Raw genomic sequence first — 15,623 nt, 5'->3', positions numbered from 1 at the left:
TCGAACCTTTTCTGTGGCTCTATTGCAGATCATCTTGTAGCTGTTATAGGCTTCAGTACTTTTTATTGCTCTGTAACCTTTCCATGCCACATTTTTCTGGCATGGAAAGGTTACAGAGCAATAAAAAGAGCAATTAATGTGGCAACTTCACTATTCATCCAACTTGGAACTCTCCTCGTGGATTATTTTTTTAATGATAAATACACATTCAAGGCATCTGTGATTAATGTTTTAAAAGCATACCACAGTTCAATTGTATTCATTCTCTGTGCGATATCTACCCAGTTAATATAGGCTATGTAGTACCTTACGGCATCGTAATTTCCTTTTCTGAAATTAAAACCCATTCCTTTGCCTTTTACTACTGCTACCTCTCTCATCATCATCCACTGTAGAACTCCGTGATCACTTCCTGCTACTGGTTCCTCTACTGTCAGCCCTGTTATGTCATCTGATTTATGGGTGATGATGAGGTCTAGGATATTATTTTCTCTAGTACTTTCCCTGACATGTTGATACAAATAACAGTCATCTGGTTGATTTAAAAATTTTGTTCCCCATGTCAAGTTTCCTTCCCATTTACTCCAATCAATTAGAGGCAAATTGAAATAACCCATAATAAGACATTGACGCTTACTTGCCCATTCCATTTGCATGTAGAGGCTTTTGTCATAATCTTCACAATCACCTGGTCTGTAGATTACTCCTACTCGCATTATACCTTTGTTTCCAACTATCTCACACCATACAGATTCTATACTAGCATGTGAAACGTATGAATCCGGGAAAGCTATTGTCGCACTCAGGCTGCTTCTGATAAGAAGCATTACCCCACCACTCCGTCTATCTACCCCATCCTTTCTAAATACATTATACAAGCCGTACTGAAACTCATCATCCCCAATTTCCGGGTGGCACCACGTCTCCGTAAGCGCTATTATGTCCACGTTACTTGTTTTAACCAGCAGTTCGAATTCGCTCATTTTATTGACGACACTTCTAAAATTACAATATAAACAATTAAGACTTACTGTTCTTGTATATTTAACTATCCTTACATAACCCTTGAAATTTTTTGGCTCTCTTCCCTGGCATTAGCTACCTACTCACTTGAAACGTTTCTGCCCCAAGAACATCTAGATATGTCCAGTTGGGGTAACAAATAAGAACTCTTGAGGTATGTGCAAGAGTTACTTTGACCAATATTATCAGATAAACGTGTGTCAGTATTACCCACATCACCCCTAACTAGCAGTTTCCCTGAACCTTTAAGGTATCCTCAATAATACTGGCAAAAACTTTTGCACCACCTTTGTTTAAGTGTATCCCGTCTCTACAAAACAAATTCCTTCTACCTAAAAGTGTGGGCTATGCTGATAGAAATTTCCCCCCTAAAGCCTTGCAGAGTCCTTCAAATCTTGAGTTAATCCACAAGGCTTTTAACATATAATCCCTCCTATCGTGTCTGGGCAGAATTGCAGACACAAAGACATTGTGGCCTATCTTGCGGCATTTCCCCAGCATGATCCTGTATTTTTCCAACAAATCGTCAGATCGTGTACGTTTAATGTCATTAGTCCCCACATGAATAATAATATTCTCTTTACCCCCCCCCCCCCTTAAAATCTGACAATCTGTTGGTGACATCATTAATAGTTGCTCCCGGCAGACATACCCTGGTTCTACTTCACCTATCCTTATTACAAAAAATATTCCCCGTTTCCCTGACAATGGAGTCTCCTAATAAAACAATGTCCTTTTTAACCAGAGTAGTTTGCACTTGGTTTTTTTGTTTTGAGGCCCGAATCGGGTGTGCATCACTTGGTAGATTGCTGGAGTCCTGAGTCCCTGACGAGCTCCCAGATGCATTATTCTCGAGGGCAAGCACCCGTTTTTTTCGGTGACTCAAATTGTTCCATCAGTGCGCCAAATTGTAATTTAAGATCAGTGCACTCCTTACATCGACCACAAAGAAAAGAATCCCCAGGTGAGCTATGATTAGTCACCAGGGCGACCTTGGAAAACATTCCACAGGTTCCGCAACGGATTAAATCAAGACTCACCCGTAAATCGCCATCAGCTATTTCTGTGTGAGTCACGATACCCTGTGACGTTTTTAAGGCATATCTTGTAACTACCAATATAAAATTAGTTAAATATCAATGAAAATTAACTTCAAAAAATTATATCTATAATATTATAAAAATCAAACTGTTACAGGAAAACCTATAACAAAATAATCCAACAATATCTAAATAAATCAAATATTTAAAAGCACTAATCAACAGTAATCCAATCCACCTTACAAAGCAATTTACCCAGAAATTACTTTATTTCATTCTGAAAACATTTAACGATGATATAATAAAATAAAATTCCTTTGAAATTTAATTAAAAGTATAATTTTTATACAACATATTATTTAAGAAGTATACCTGAAACAAATAAGGCACAGATAGGATCCCAAGTGCTTCCTTCGAAAAATTCTGAATATCAGACATAACCATACTTCTAATGCTATCATTTGAGCCTTTTTCCTCAACTGTTATGAAGTTCTGTGGGATTAGAAATAACGAGAGAGAGAGAGATGGGATAAATTGATAAACAAACATAATCTGATACAGTTAAAAATAACTCATTTACTAATAAAGGAAGAAATGTAATAGATTCCTTCTGTTGCATAATGAAATACATTTCTTTATTACAATTAGGAGAAAGATGGAATAAATTTATTATGATTAGACAAATAAAGTTATGTCTACAAAACTATTAAAAAATAAGAAACACTCCACTTCCCAAATACACTGGGGTGCAAAACTTAAGGACCAAGACTATTTCTAAAGGTTACAACCACAAAATCAAGCGAAACAGCCTGTGGCGATTTCCATAACTGTGGCCGTTCAGTAGAAAGCTGGTGCACATGCAAAAATTTGAATCATGATGAGAGGGCTCAGATAAACAGATAAAAGCAGCAGTTATGTGCAAATTACCGAATGGCGAGCACGCCCGTTCGATTGGTTTCATACAGTGCGACAGACAACAAAATGGCCAGTAGACAACATCTGGATGACTTTACCTGGGGTCGAATAATTGGGAAGCTCAGGGAAGGTCGAAGTGCAAGGAGTGTGGCTGCCGAGTTCGGTATCGCCCATAGCATCATCTCATGTGAGTGATGCCGCCTCCATAGTCAGGTGGGCAGGAGTGGCAGAGCGGAGCACGCGCTTATTGATGAGACCAGGGTTCGAGCCCGTGACCACCAAATACGGAGGATGCGGAAAGGTCAGGGAATGACCACTGCATATCCTTGGAGCAATATGGCCTTATTTGCTAATGCTCCTAAAAATCAAATAACAATAACAACAACCTCATGTGCATGGTTGGCCTTCAGAATGACAGGACAGCAGTGCAATGGGGTAAGGTACTCTTTACTGATGACAGTATATTCAGTCTCAGCAGCGATTCTGGACGACGGCTAATCTGGTGAGAGGTTGGCACACGGTATCACCCTGCAAACATCACTGAAAGGTATCGATATGGCGGTCAAGGTGTTTTCATCTGGGGAGGCATTATCTTGGATGGACGTACACAACTCCAGATACTGGAAGGCGGTACTAACCAGTGCATGCTACTGTACTGAGGTAATCCCTCCCCGTGTGCTTCTGTTCCGAGGTGCCACTGGCCTCAAGTTCGTGTTTATGGATGATAACGCCACACCATATTGCACTGCAGCTGTTGATATGCTTTTGGAAAGTGAGGACACCGTTCGTATGGATTGGCCTGCCCGTTCCGCCAATCTGAATCGCATCGAACACATATGGGGCACTCTTGGGAGATGCCTAGCAGCACGTCCACACCTACAAGAAAATTTTCACCAGCTGAAGATGGCGCTGACAGAAGAATGGATGATGTTACCGCCAGAACTTATCAACAACATTGTTCTAAGTATGGACAGGCACTGCAAAGCCTGCATTGACATTAGGGGTGGCCATATCTCTTACTGAAGACCACCTCTTCCCTTTGTTCCATCTTTGGCAGTGATGCATCTGTATCATGACAGCCAGTGCTATGTTGCCATATTTGAATAAAGTCCCGCTGTACCTTTTTGTTTCTGTTGTTGTGTCGGTGTTGTTTCCTTCATCATTTCTGTACCTAACGAGGTACCTTTGGTATGCTTTTCCCATATCCAGGCCATTTCTATGAGAAGCTAAGGTGAAATCCTGACTAGTCCTTAAGTTTTGCACACCATTGTATTTTTTATTTGGGCATTTTAGTATACAGGCAGCAATATTACACCTTTCTAAGAATTTTCACCTAACTGGAACATTTACTTTTTTTTTTTTAAATAAGAGAAAGTACAAATCTTATTTTTGCTTTGATCTGTTCAATAGTAATTTAATTTAAAGATTCTTATTTTATGAAAATATTTAAGAAATAATCTCATCTGTTTGTACTCTATACAATTATTAACTTACAAGTGATAAATTTTAGGTTGGTTGGTTGTTACTTGGAGCATTAGCAACTAAGGCCATATTGCTCCGGGGATATGCGGTGGTCATTTCCTGACCTTTCCGCATCCTCCGCATTTGGTGGTCAGGGGCTCGAACTCCGGTCTGATCAAGAAGCGTGTGCTACGCACAGAGGTGCCAAATAAATATTAGGAGAAAGAAAATCTTAAAATGATACTGCCAATTTCCTAATGGCGCAAATCAGGGGATTAAGATGACACAAACAGCTATTTAAACATACACGCAGTGTTTCATTTAAAAGGCACTATAGTCTATCTTGCTTATTTTTAGGCTTATGATTTTCATTGTCTGAACTCTTTTTGTTATATTCCAGCTAAAATTTTTGAATTTAATGTTAAAATTGGAAAAGGTATTACCACCCACAGAGACAAAAGTTGGAAGAGACAGCATATAGATCATGTGAAAACAAAGACTCAAAAAGTTCCAAAAAGTGACACCAGGTGAAGGTTTCAATGCACACATTTAGTATCCAAAGTAAACTGCCATGAGTGCATATCTGCATAAAACAATGTAGAGACATGACTAAAACAACAACAGAACAACTTTCAAATTGAGAATTCGATTTCTAAATTTAAATTCAGAAATCGTAACATCTAAATGGTAACACAGTCCAATTTAATATCAAATTTAAAAATTTCAGCCCAAACATGACAAAAATTGTTAGATGCCTAAAAATAAGTGAGATATATACCCCGGTGCATTTTAATCGAAAAATCCTGTGCATATGTGTACATATACACACAAACACACACGCAGAGACAAGCAGTGGTTACAATTACAATGCTTAAATTTGACTGCCTCAACAAAGCATGCACCACCCACAGAGATTAAATTTGGAAGAAACAGTATACACCATATGAAAACAACCCCAGGGGCTCACACCTGGGGAGTATGGGCTTGGCACACCCAGGGCTCTGAGCTGGATATCTTCATTCTTCTTCCTTGATGATTCCCTTCTACTTCTGACTCTCTCTCTCTCTCTCTCTCTCTCTCTCTCTCTCTCTCTCTCTCTCTCTCTCTCTCTCTCTCTCTCTCTCTCTCTCTCTCTCAGGGTGACTCAGAAATTTTTTTTTTTTTTTGGCTGATGCAGCATAAGCCTTAGGCTTACTTGCACCATATGGCCATTACTAATACTACTAATGGCAAAAAGTTGAAAAAAAGTGATATCTGGTGCAGTTTGCACTGCACACATTAGCAGAGGCATATGATACAAGAAAGCAAGCTTATACAGCATCAACCAAAAAAAAAAAAAAAAAAAAACCCTTCAAATTTCATTTATTCGCTCCAAAAGCATGTCCAGTTCTTCCTTGAATTTATTTAAACTATCAACTTCCACAGTGACATATGGAAGTTTGTTCCAGCAATCAACTACCCGCTGGCAAGGCAAATTACTGCACATCCTGCAACTGTCTTTCCTAAATTTGAATTTACATCCGCTGAAGTGTGTAATCTGAGCAAGAGGAAGAATCCCATCAGTATAGAGCTTGTCTAACCATTCAAGGCCTTTTACACCTCAATCAGATCACCTTGCAGGGGCCTAGTCTCTAGTCTGCAACTGTCTTTCCTAAATTTGAATTTACATCCCCTGAAGTGTGTAATCTGAGCAAGAGGAAGAATCCCATCAGTATAGAGCTTGTCTAACCATTCAAGGCCTTTTACACCTCAATCAGATCACCTTGCAGGGGCCTAGTCTCTAGATAAAATTTTCTTAACTCTAGTTATCTCTCAGAATATAAACAAAGCTCTATCAGGGAAACAGGAAGTATATTGTGCAAAAAAGATAAGTGGAATAGGGATATATCTGCCAGGGGCAAAAATTGATAACATACAGCAGATATCATCTTTTACGGACACAAAAGGTGATATTTTTGAACACGTTGGCACTGTTTAAAAATGAGCTGCTGAGTTAAGGTTATATAGTTAGGGAAGGACATCACATTGTTTCTTTCCATTAAGATTATTAACATATTTAATACCACGTGAAATTAATAATATAGTTTATTAGGCTATTCATATAAACTGCTATACATTAAGATGCCTGAAATGTCACCTTAACGTATAGTAGGTTAGGCAAATAGCCTAATAAACTATACTAATAATTTCACTTGGTATATGAGTATTTTAAATACAGTAATAATCTTAAGAGTTAGGGTTAAATTTGAAAGTGTTTGCAATTCTGCCAGAAGAGATTGCAAAAGGCTCGTGGGGGTAGAATTTTTCTCAGGATGGTTTGTGCTTGTTAACAGGAGAGACTGCTTATACAGGGATGGGATACAATTACAGGTAGGCCCCGATTTACATCGGGGTTATGTTCCACCTCAAGGTTGTTAGCTGAAGTGGCGTAAATCAAGGACACATTATAATATACAGTTGAACTTGGTTATAACAAGCATGGAAATAACGAGATCATGGCTGTAAAGAGCAAAAAGCCACAATGATTTTAATTTAAGTGTATTCCCATACAACTGCTCACTGTTATAATGGGCATAATACACAGATGTACCGTACAAATTTTGGCACCTATGCAAACATTCTTATTTGCTTGGGTAGTCGAAAAAACCCAATTCTTGGAATAGACAAAAATGAAAAGGGCAATTTAACTTCTATGACTACTCGCATCAGATTAGCGGCAGGTTTATACCCTTATCCTTTCGGGGATGAGGCAGTAGTGATTGACTTTCTGCATTATCCTATTTACAGATTGTCCTGTATTCACTGAAACATAAATTTATTTCAGGACTTCTAAGAATTTTGGAAACGGGAATTCTAAGAACTTTGTAGGCAGATGACTTTACAGTCATTTTAAAGTAAAATCAGAAACGAACCCTTCCTTTGGAAACATGTCTACTAACAAAAGAAAGTCTCTTGATTCGCAAAAAAGATGAAATTATTCATGAGTTAGAATGTGGTGCAAATAATGTTGAAGTGTGTAAAAAGTTTTCTTTGTCTTCTTCAACAGTATCGGCATTGTAAAAGAATAGACATGTTTACATATAAGCACTGGAAAAAAACATAACCAGAAAAAAAATATTAAAAAGTGCGAGGTTACAAATGTCAATAAAGCATTGCTTCAATGGTTCACTACACAAACCATTCAAGTTTGTGTAGTGAAGAAGTGCTGGATTTTCAATAGACAGTCCGATCTTGAAGGCTCAAGAGGAAAATTTTGCTAAACAATTTGGATGCAATGATTTTGTATGTTACAACAGTTGAATGAATCGATTCAAAAACCGACATAATATAGTTTATGCAAAAATTATGTGGAGAATCTCGATCTGCAGATCCAATAATGGCAAATGAATGGATTGAGCCTGTTTGGGCAAAATTCAGGAAAGACTTCAATGACGAAGACATCAACAAGCTGTGAATTACAAGCTCCAAAAAAGATCAGTTTTGCTATTTTATTTACTTAATTGTCATATTATATTGTACTTTATAAGTACCTTTATAGTTCTAGTTATGCTCGTTATTTATTTTAAATTTAGATACAGTTTTTGTATGTTACTACTTAATATACATAAAACCGTTGTTTCGTCCGAATCTTGCAGCCACTATTTTCACACAGAGTGAGTGATAGGGAATTCAAATTTTGAATTGTGGTATATGGTAGTTCTAACGTAAAACAGGTGGCATAATACATATCACTGCATTTAGAAATCTAGTAGATAGTGAAGTATTGACAATTAATTAATTAAATTTATTAATCTTATTAATTTTCATTGTTAATTTCAATTAGAGGTCCTAAATGGAGGTTAGATGAACTAATGAGACACATGGCAGACAAGAAAAATGAATGGGATGCATATAAACTATCAGGTGACACAAAAGCCTATGGCAGATATAAGCTAGTCTGTAATCAAGTCACAAAGGAGGTTAGGCAAGCAAAGGCAGATTACGAGAAATCTTTGGCAAAGGATGCTAAAAAAAACAAGAACAACTAAAACAACTAAAGAACTTCTTTAGTTGGTCCACTTGATATTGATGGTTTGACTGTTGATGATTCTGCTCAGATAGCTGATAAACTGAATGAGCATTTTGCATCTACATTCACACATGAGGAGTTAAGGTAGGAAAATGCTAAAAGTTTATCAAACTGTAACAGGGTGCTTAATGATTTTGTAATAACTCAGAGCAAAGTAGATGGGAAATTGTTGAAGTTAAACATAAGAAATGCACCCGGGAGGGATGGAATCTATACAGTTACATTAAAAAAAAAAGTAAGCAAACCCTAAGCCATAATTATGAGAGCATCCTTGGACTCAGCGGAAGTCCCCATGGACTGGAGATGTACAAATATATCCCCAATTCAGAAAGGGGGATCTAAGGGTGACACGAGTAATTATAGACCAGTTTGTTTAATTTGTGTTCCGGAGAAAATAATGGAGTCACTGGTTAAAGATGCATTGCAGGATCATCTAGACAAGACTGCAGTAATAATTCAGATACAGCATGGCTTTGTTAAGTGAAAGTCTTGTCTGATAAATTGATTGGATACTATGATGTGGTTACAAAGGAACTGGATGCAAAAAATAATTTTGATATCATATACTTGGACTTCAGGAAAGCTTTTGACACTGTTGCACATGGAAGACTACTGTACAAACTGGAGCAGTATGGTATTAAGGGTAAGTTGCTATAATGGAGAAAAGGGTGGCTGAGTGGGGGAAGACAGAGTGGTAATCAATGGAAGCTGCTCTTCGTGGACTAAAGTTATGAGTGGAGTCTCCCAGGTTTCGGTGTTGGGCACTGTTGTTTAGTATATGATAGTGATGAAGGTATTTCGGGCTTAACGTCCACGTTTTCAGATGATATAACGGTTGGCAGGGTTGTTAATGATAGTAATGGCAGTTGGCTATTGCAACAGGTTCTAGGAAATTTTGGTATATGGGCCAAAAAGTGGCAACTGAAGTTTAACATTGACAAATGCAAAATACTGAATATGGGTAGAAGTAACTCCAGAGAAACATACCAACTGTATGACAGTACACTTAGCGTGGCAGAAAATGAAAAAGATCTGGGAGTAATTGTGCAGTCAGATATGAAGTTTTCTGAGCAATGCAGAAAGGCTGCCAAAACAGGTCATGGGGAATTGACAATGATATACAGGATTTTTGCTAGTATCTTTATCCCTTTGTATAAGGCAATGGTCAGACCACACCTTGAGTACTGTGTACAGGTCTGGAGGCCTCATTTTAAGAAAAATGTAGAGTTGCTTGAGTGTGTACAGAGAAAGGCAACAAGATTGGTGAGTGGAACAAAGGGTTGGTGTTACCAAGAAAGCCTTAAGTTTTGCAAATTGCAGCGGCTGGAGACTAGGCACCTGCAAGGTGATCTGATTGAGGTGTATAAGACCTTGAATGGGTTGAACATGCTGAATTCTGATGGGATTCTTCCGCTTGCTCAGCTTACAAACCTGAGAGGGTATATATTGAAATTGAGGAAAGACAGTTGTAGAATACATGGGCAGAAATTATTCTTTAGCCAGCGGGTAGTTAATTGCTGGAACAAACTTCCGTCTGTCGTGAAAGTTGATAGCTTAAAATAAATGCAAGGAGCAACCGGACAAACTTTTAGAGGGAATGGGTATGTGAAATCGATTTTTTTTTTTTTTTTTTTTGGCTTATGCTAGATCAGCTCATACGCTTGCTTCTTGCATCACATGCCTCCATTGCTACTACAATGCCAATGAAACAGGACTTTTTTTATAATTCGACACCTAACAATACATTTAAATTCAAAGGGGGAAATGTGTTGGGGGAAACCAAAGTCTCGCTTAACAGTGTTCGCATGCTCAAATATGACAGGAACTGATAAAAAAAAATTTGTTATCGGAAAATCATTAAAAACCTTTGTTAGGGTACATAAAAATAAGAGTAGGTGCATGTATACTTGTGTGTACACCAATGCTAGGAGTTTGGTAAATAACTTTGATGAATTTGAGGTATTCCTTAAAACATCAAAGGCAGATATTCTTGTGATATCAGAGGCATGGTGTCACACAGATATAAGGAATGCAGAACTGGAATTTGGGGAGTACAATGTGTACAAGAAGGATAGAAGCGAGTCGACATCACTGGACAGTGCAGCGTCGAGTCAGTTTGGTGTGACATAAGCAATGGGAGATCAAAATTGAGAGTAGGAGTGTGTTATAGGCCTGACTCTGATGAGTATAAGAAACTGTACAAGAAAATAGAGTGGGCCAGTAAATCAGAGAGTCTTATAATGGGGAATTTTAATTTCCCAGATATTGACTGGAATTTGTGGGTTGGTCACTCAGACACTAGCAAGGCTTTTGTGGATTTATTGGATGATTGTTTTCTTGATCTGATTATCAGTAGTGATTCTTCATGCATTAAGAATCTGCAGATAAAGGAACCACTAGGTGGCGCTAGTGATTACAGTGTGCTGAAGTGGAATTTACTCAAAGAGGTAACTACCATCAGGGGTAAAGGGAACAGTTTTTGCTTTCATAAAGGCGACTACAGTGGTCTGAGACAGTATTTAAATTCTATATACAGTGGGACTAACTGATGATGTAACCAACAGCAAATTCAAAATGGAAGCATTCAAAGAATTAATCTTGGAAGCTACTAGGCTTTCATACCAACTAAGAAATATTGTTCAAGGTTTAGTACTACATGAATGTCAGATGAACTAATGAGACATGGCAGAGAAGAAAAATGCATGGGATACATATAAATTAATGGGTGCCTCAGAAAGTCACAAAGGAGATTAGACAGGCAAGGCAGGTTATGAGAAATCTTTGGCAAAGAATGTAAAGAAAAACAGCAAAGAGTTCTTTACCTATGTAAACTCTAGAAGGAAAGGGATGAATCAGATTGGTCCACTGGATATTGAGGGTTCAAATGTTGATGATCCTGCTCAGGCAGCTAACAAACTAAATGAGTATTTTGCATCTACATTCACACATGAAGAGTTATTTAGGGAGGGGAATGCCAGAGGTGAATTGAACTCTGGCATTGAGCCAGATGATTTTGTAATAACTGAGAGGAAAGTGGAGGAGAAACTGTTGAAGATAAACATGAAAAAGGCATCCGTGGTGGATGGGATCTATCTAGTTATATTAAAAGAGTCAACAAAGGAAGTAAGCACACCCTTAGCCATAATTATGAGAGCTTCTTTGGAATCAGGAGAGGTACCCATGGACTGCAGATGTGCAAATGTGACCCAAATTCACAAAGGAGGATCAAAGGGCAACATAAGTAATTATAGACCTGATAGTTTAACTTCTGTACCAGGAAATTTAATGGAGGCACCGGAAAAAGAAGCACTGCAGGATCATCTTGAGAAGACTTCAGTTATAGCTCGGACACAGCATGCTTTCGTTAAGGGAAAGTCTTGCCTGACCAATTTGATTGGATACTAAGATGTGGTCACAAAGGAACTGGATGCAGGGAATAACTTTGATATCATATATTTAGATCTTAGAAAGGCTTTTGATACTGTTGCACATGGAAGACTGCTGAACAAATTGGAGCAGTGTGGCATTGGAGGTAAATTGCTGCTATGGATAACAAGGGATGGTTGAGTGGGAGAAGACAGAGTGATAATCAATGGTCACTGCACATCATGGACTAATGCTATTGGTGGAGTCCCTAAGGGTTCAGTGTTGGGTGCATTGTTTTTTTCTGTATTTCTAGATGATATTGATGATGGTATATCAAGCTTAATGTCCAAGTTTGGAGACAATATGAAGGTTGGCAGGGTTGTTAAGGACACTTACGCTGCTGCAGCAGGATCTAGAAAAGTTGCGCAGATGAGCTGAGAGGTGGCAAATGAAGTTTAACATTGAAAAATGTAAAGTACTACATATGGGAAGCAGTAACCCCAGAGTAACGTATCAACTCTGTGGTACTACACTGACAGTGGTAATTAGCATTAGCATTAGTAGAGGCATTTGATGCAAGAAAGCAAGCTTATGCAGCATCAGCCAAAAAAAAAAAAAATAAAAAAAAAAATAAATAAAAAATAACCACTTCCACTTCACTCCTCTGTTCTTTCGAAATACCTCTCCAACTGAGCCTTAAACTTATTTAGGCTATCAACTTCCACGACAAGGGATGGAAGTCTGTTCCACCAACCAACCACCCGCTGGCTAAAGGCAAATTTCCTCACGTCTATCCTATATCCGTCTTTCCTCAAACAGGCGCCTCTGTAGCCAGGTGGGAAGGAGTAGCAGTGCGTAGCACACGCTTCTTGATTAGACCAGGGTTCGAGCCCGTCACCACCAAATACGGAGAATGCGGAAAGGTCAGGGAATGACCACCGCATATTCCCGGAGCAATATGGCCTCAGTTGCTAATGCTCCTAAAAACCAAATAACAATAACAATCTTTCCTCAATTTGAATTTATGCCCTCTCAGGTGATTATTCTGAGCAAGAGGGAGAATCCCATCAGCATTGAGCATGCTCAAACCATTCAAGGCTTTATACACCACTATCAGATCACCTTGCTGGTGCCTAGTCTCCAGACACTGTAATTTGCAAAACTTAAGCCTTTCTTCGTAAGAGCACTCCTTTGTTCCATTCACTAATCTTGTTGCCCTTCTCTATACTCATTCCAGCATCTCTACATCCTTCTTGAAATGAGGCCTCCAGACCTGTATACAGTACTTTAGTTGGCCTGACCATTGCCTTATACAAGGGAATAATCACCTCCCTATCCCTGCTAGAAAAATTCCTATATATCATCGACAATACACCATGAGCAACTCTTGCCGCCAGTCTGCACTTCTCAGAAAACTTCTTATCTGCCGGCACAACTACCCCCAGATCCCTTTCATTCTCTACCACCGTCAGTGTAGTACCACAGAGTTGATACGTTGCTCTGGTGTTGCTGTTTCCCCATATGTAGTACTTTACATTTGTCAATGTTAAACTTCATTTGCCACCTCTCAGCCCATCTGCTCAACCTTTCCAGATCCTGTTGCAGTAGCATAGTGTCAGTAGTGTCCTTGACAACCCTGCCAATCTTCGTATCGTCTGCAAACTTGGACATTAAGCTTGATATACCATCATCAATATCATTTATAAATACAGAAAACAATAATGGACCCAATACTGAACCCTGAGCGACTCCACTAATAACATTAGTCCACGATGAGCAGTGTCCATTGATTACCACTCTCTGTCTTCTCCCCCTCAACCACCCGTTTATCCATAGCAGCAATTTGGTTCCAATGCCACACTGCTCCAATTTGTGCAGCAGTCTTCCATCTGCAACAGTATCAAAAGCCTTTCTATGATCCAAGTATATAATATCGAAGTTATTCCCTGCATCCAGTCTTTTGTATCATAGTATCCAATCAAATTGGTCAGGCAAGACTTCCCCTTAACAAAACCATGCTGTGTCTGAGCTATAATGAGTCTTGTCTAGATGATCCGGCAGTGCTTCTTTAACAAGTGCCTCCGTTAATTTTCCGGTAACAGAAGTTAAACTAACAGGTCTATAATTACTTATGTCGCCCTTTGATCCTCCTTTGTGAATTACGGTCACATTTGCACATCTCCAGTCAATGGGTACTTCCCCTGAGTACAAGGAAGCTCTCATAATTATGGCTAACGTTTTGCTTATTTCCTTTGCTGCCTCCTTTAATATAACTGGATAGATTCCATCCACCCCATGTGCCTTTCTTGTATTTATCTTCAACAATTTCTCCTCCACTTTACTCTCAGTTATTACAAGATTCTCTAGCTTACTGCCAGAGTTGAATGCACGTCTGGGATTCCCCTCGCTGAATAACTGCTCATGAGTGAATGTCGATGCAAAATATTCATTTAGTTTGTTAGCTACCTGAGCAGGATCATCAATGGTTGACCCATCGATATCAAGTGGACCAATCTGATTCAACCCCTTCCTTCTAGAGTTTACATAAGTAAAGAACTCTGCTGTTTTTCTTTGCATCCCTTGCCAAAGATTTCTCGTAATCTGCCTTCGCCTGCCTAACCTCTTTGGAACTTGGTTACAGATCAACTTGTATCTATCATAGGCTTCTGTGTCACGTGTTAATTTGTGTGTATCCCATGCATTTTTCTTCTCTGCCATATGTCTCATTAGTTCATCTGACATCTACTTAGGCCTAAACCCTGAACAATATTTCTTAGTTGGTATGTAAAGCCTAGTAGCTTCCAAGATAAGTTCTTTGAATGCTTCCCATTTTGAATTTGCTGTTGGTCACATCATCGGTTAGTCCCACTGTATATAGAATTTAAATACTGTTTCAGGCCACCGTAGTCGCCTTTACGAAAGCAATAACCCCTCCCTTTACCCCTAATGGTAGTTACCTCTTTGAGTAAATCCCACTTCAGCACACTGTGATCACTGCCACCTAGTGGTTCATTTATCTGCAGATTCTTAATGCATGAAGAATCCCTGCTGATAATCAAATCAAGAGTATTACTCCCTCTATTTGCCTCCCGAACATGCTGATGTAGAAAACAATCATCCAATAAATCCACAAAAGCCTTGCTAGTGTGTGAGTGACCAGGCCCCAAATTCCAGTCAATATCTGGGAAATTAAAATCCTCCATTATAGGATTCTCTGATTTACTGGCCCACTCTATTTCTCTGTACAGTTTCTTATTATACTCATCAGAGTCATTAGGCCTATAGTACTCCTACTCTCAATTTTAATCTCCCAATGCTTATGTTACACTAAACTGACTCGACACATGTCGACTGGCTTCACTTCCTCGGATTTTATGTATTTCTTAACTAATAGCATAACTCCTCCTTCCTTCCTATCCTGTCTATCCTTTCTTTGATATTGTACTCCCCAAATTCCAGTTCTGCATTCCTTATATCTGTGTGACACCATGTCTCTGAAATCCCCACAAAATATCTACCTTTGATGTTTTGAGCAATACCTCAAATTCATCAAATTTATTTACTAAAATCCTAGCATTGGTGTACACGCAAGTATACATGCACCTGTTCTTTTCTTAGCTACCCTAACACAACCCACGTGTTTACTTGTACCCCAATGATTCCCAGGAGTCTCTAAAATATCCTGCATCTTATTTTCCAGGCTGCGGCTCATTCCAATAGAAGCAGTGCAAGAATCACTTTCACCTCTG

The 15,623-nt window shown here is 38.8% G+C and overlaps 1 protein-coding gene across 3 annotated transcripts in view; it reads right to left on the bottom strand.

The window, feature by feature from the left end:
* Positions 1 to 15,623, bottom strand: part of LOC150089668 (uncharacterized) — a 316,209-nt gene that overhangs the window by 224,764 nt on the left and 75,822 nt on the right. For all 3 annotated transcript variants that reach the window (XM_090368725.1, XM_090368724.1, XM_090368726.1), the window contains exon 3: positions 2,436 to 2,555. In XM_090368725.1, the coding sequence (XP_090224851.1) occupies positions 2,436 to 2,555 (120 nt within the window). The remainder of the gene's footprint in view (positions 1 to 2,435; positions 2,556 to 15,623) is intronic.

Source organism: Mastigoproctus giganteus, chromosome 2 (genome assembly GCF_048544385.1).
Source record: "Mastigoproctus giganteus isolate SK-2022 chromosome 2, ASM4854438v1, whole genome shotgun sequence".
NCBI lineage: Eukaryota > Metazoa > Arthropoda > Arachnida > Uropygi > Thelyphonidae > Mastigoproctus > Mastigoproctus giganteus.
The sequence above is the reverse complement of the archived record's forward strand: the minus strand, read 5'-3'. Positions and strand labels throughout refer to the sequence as shown.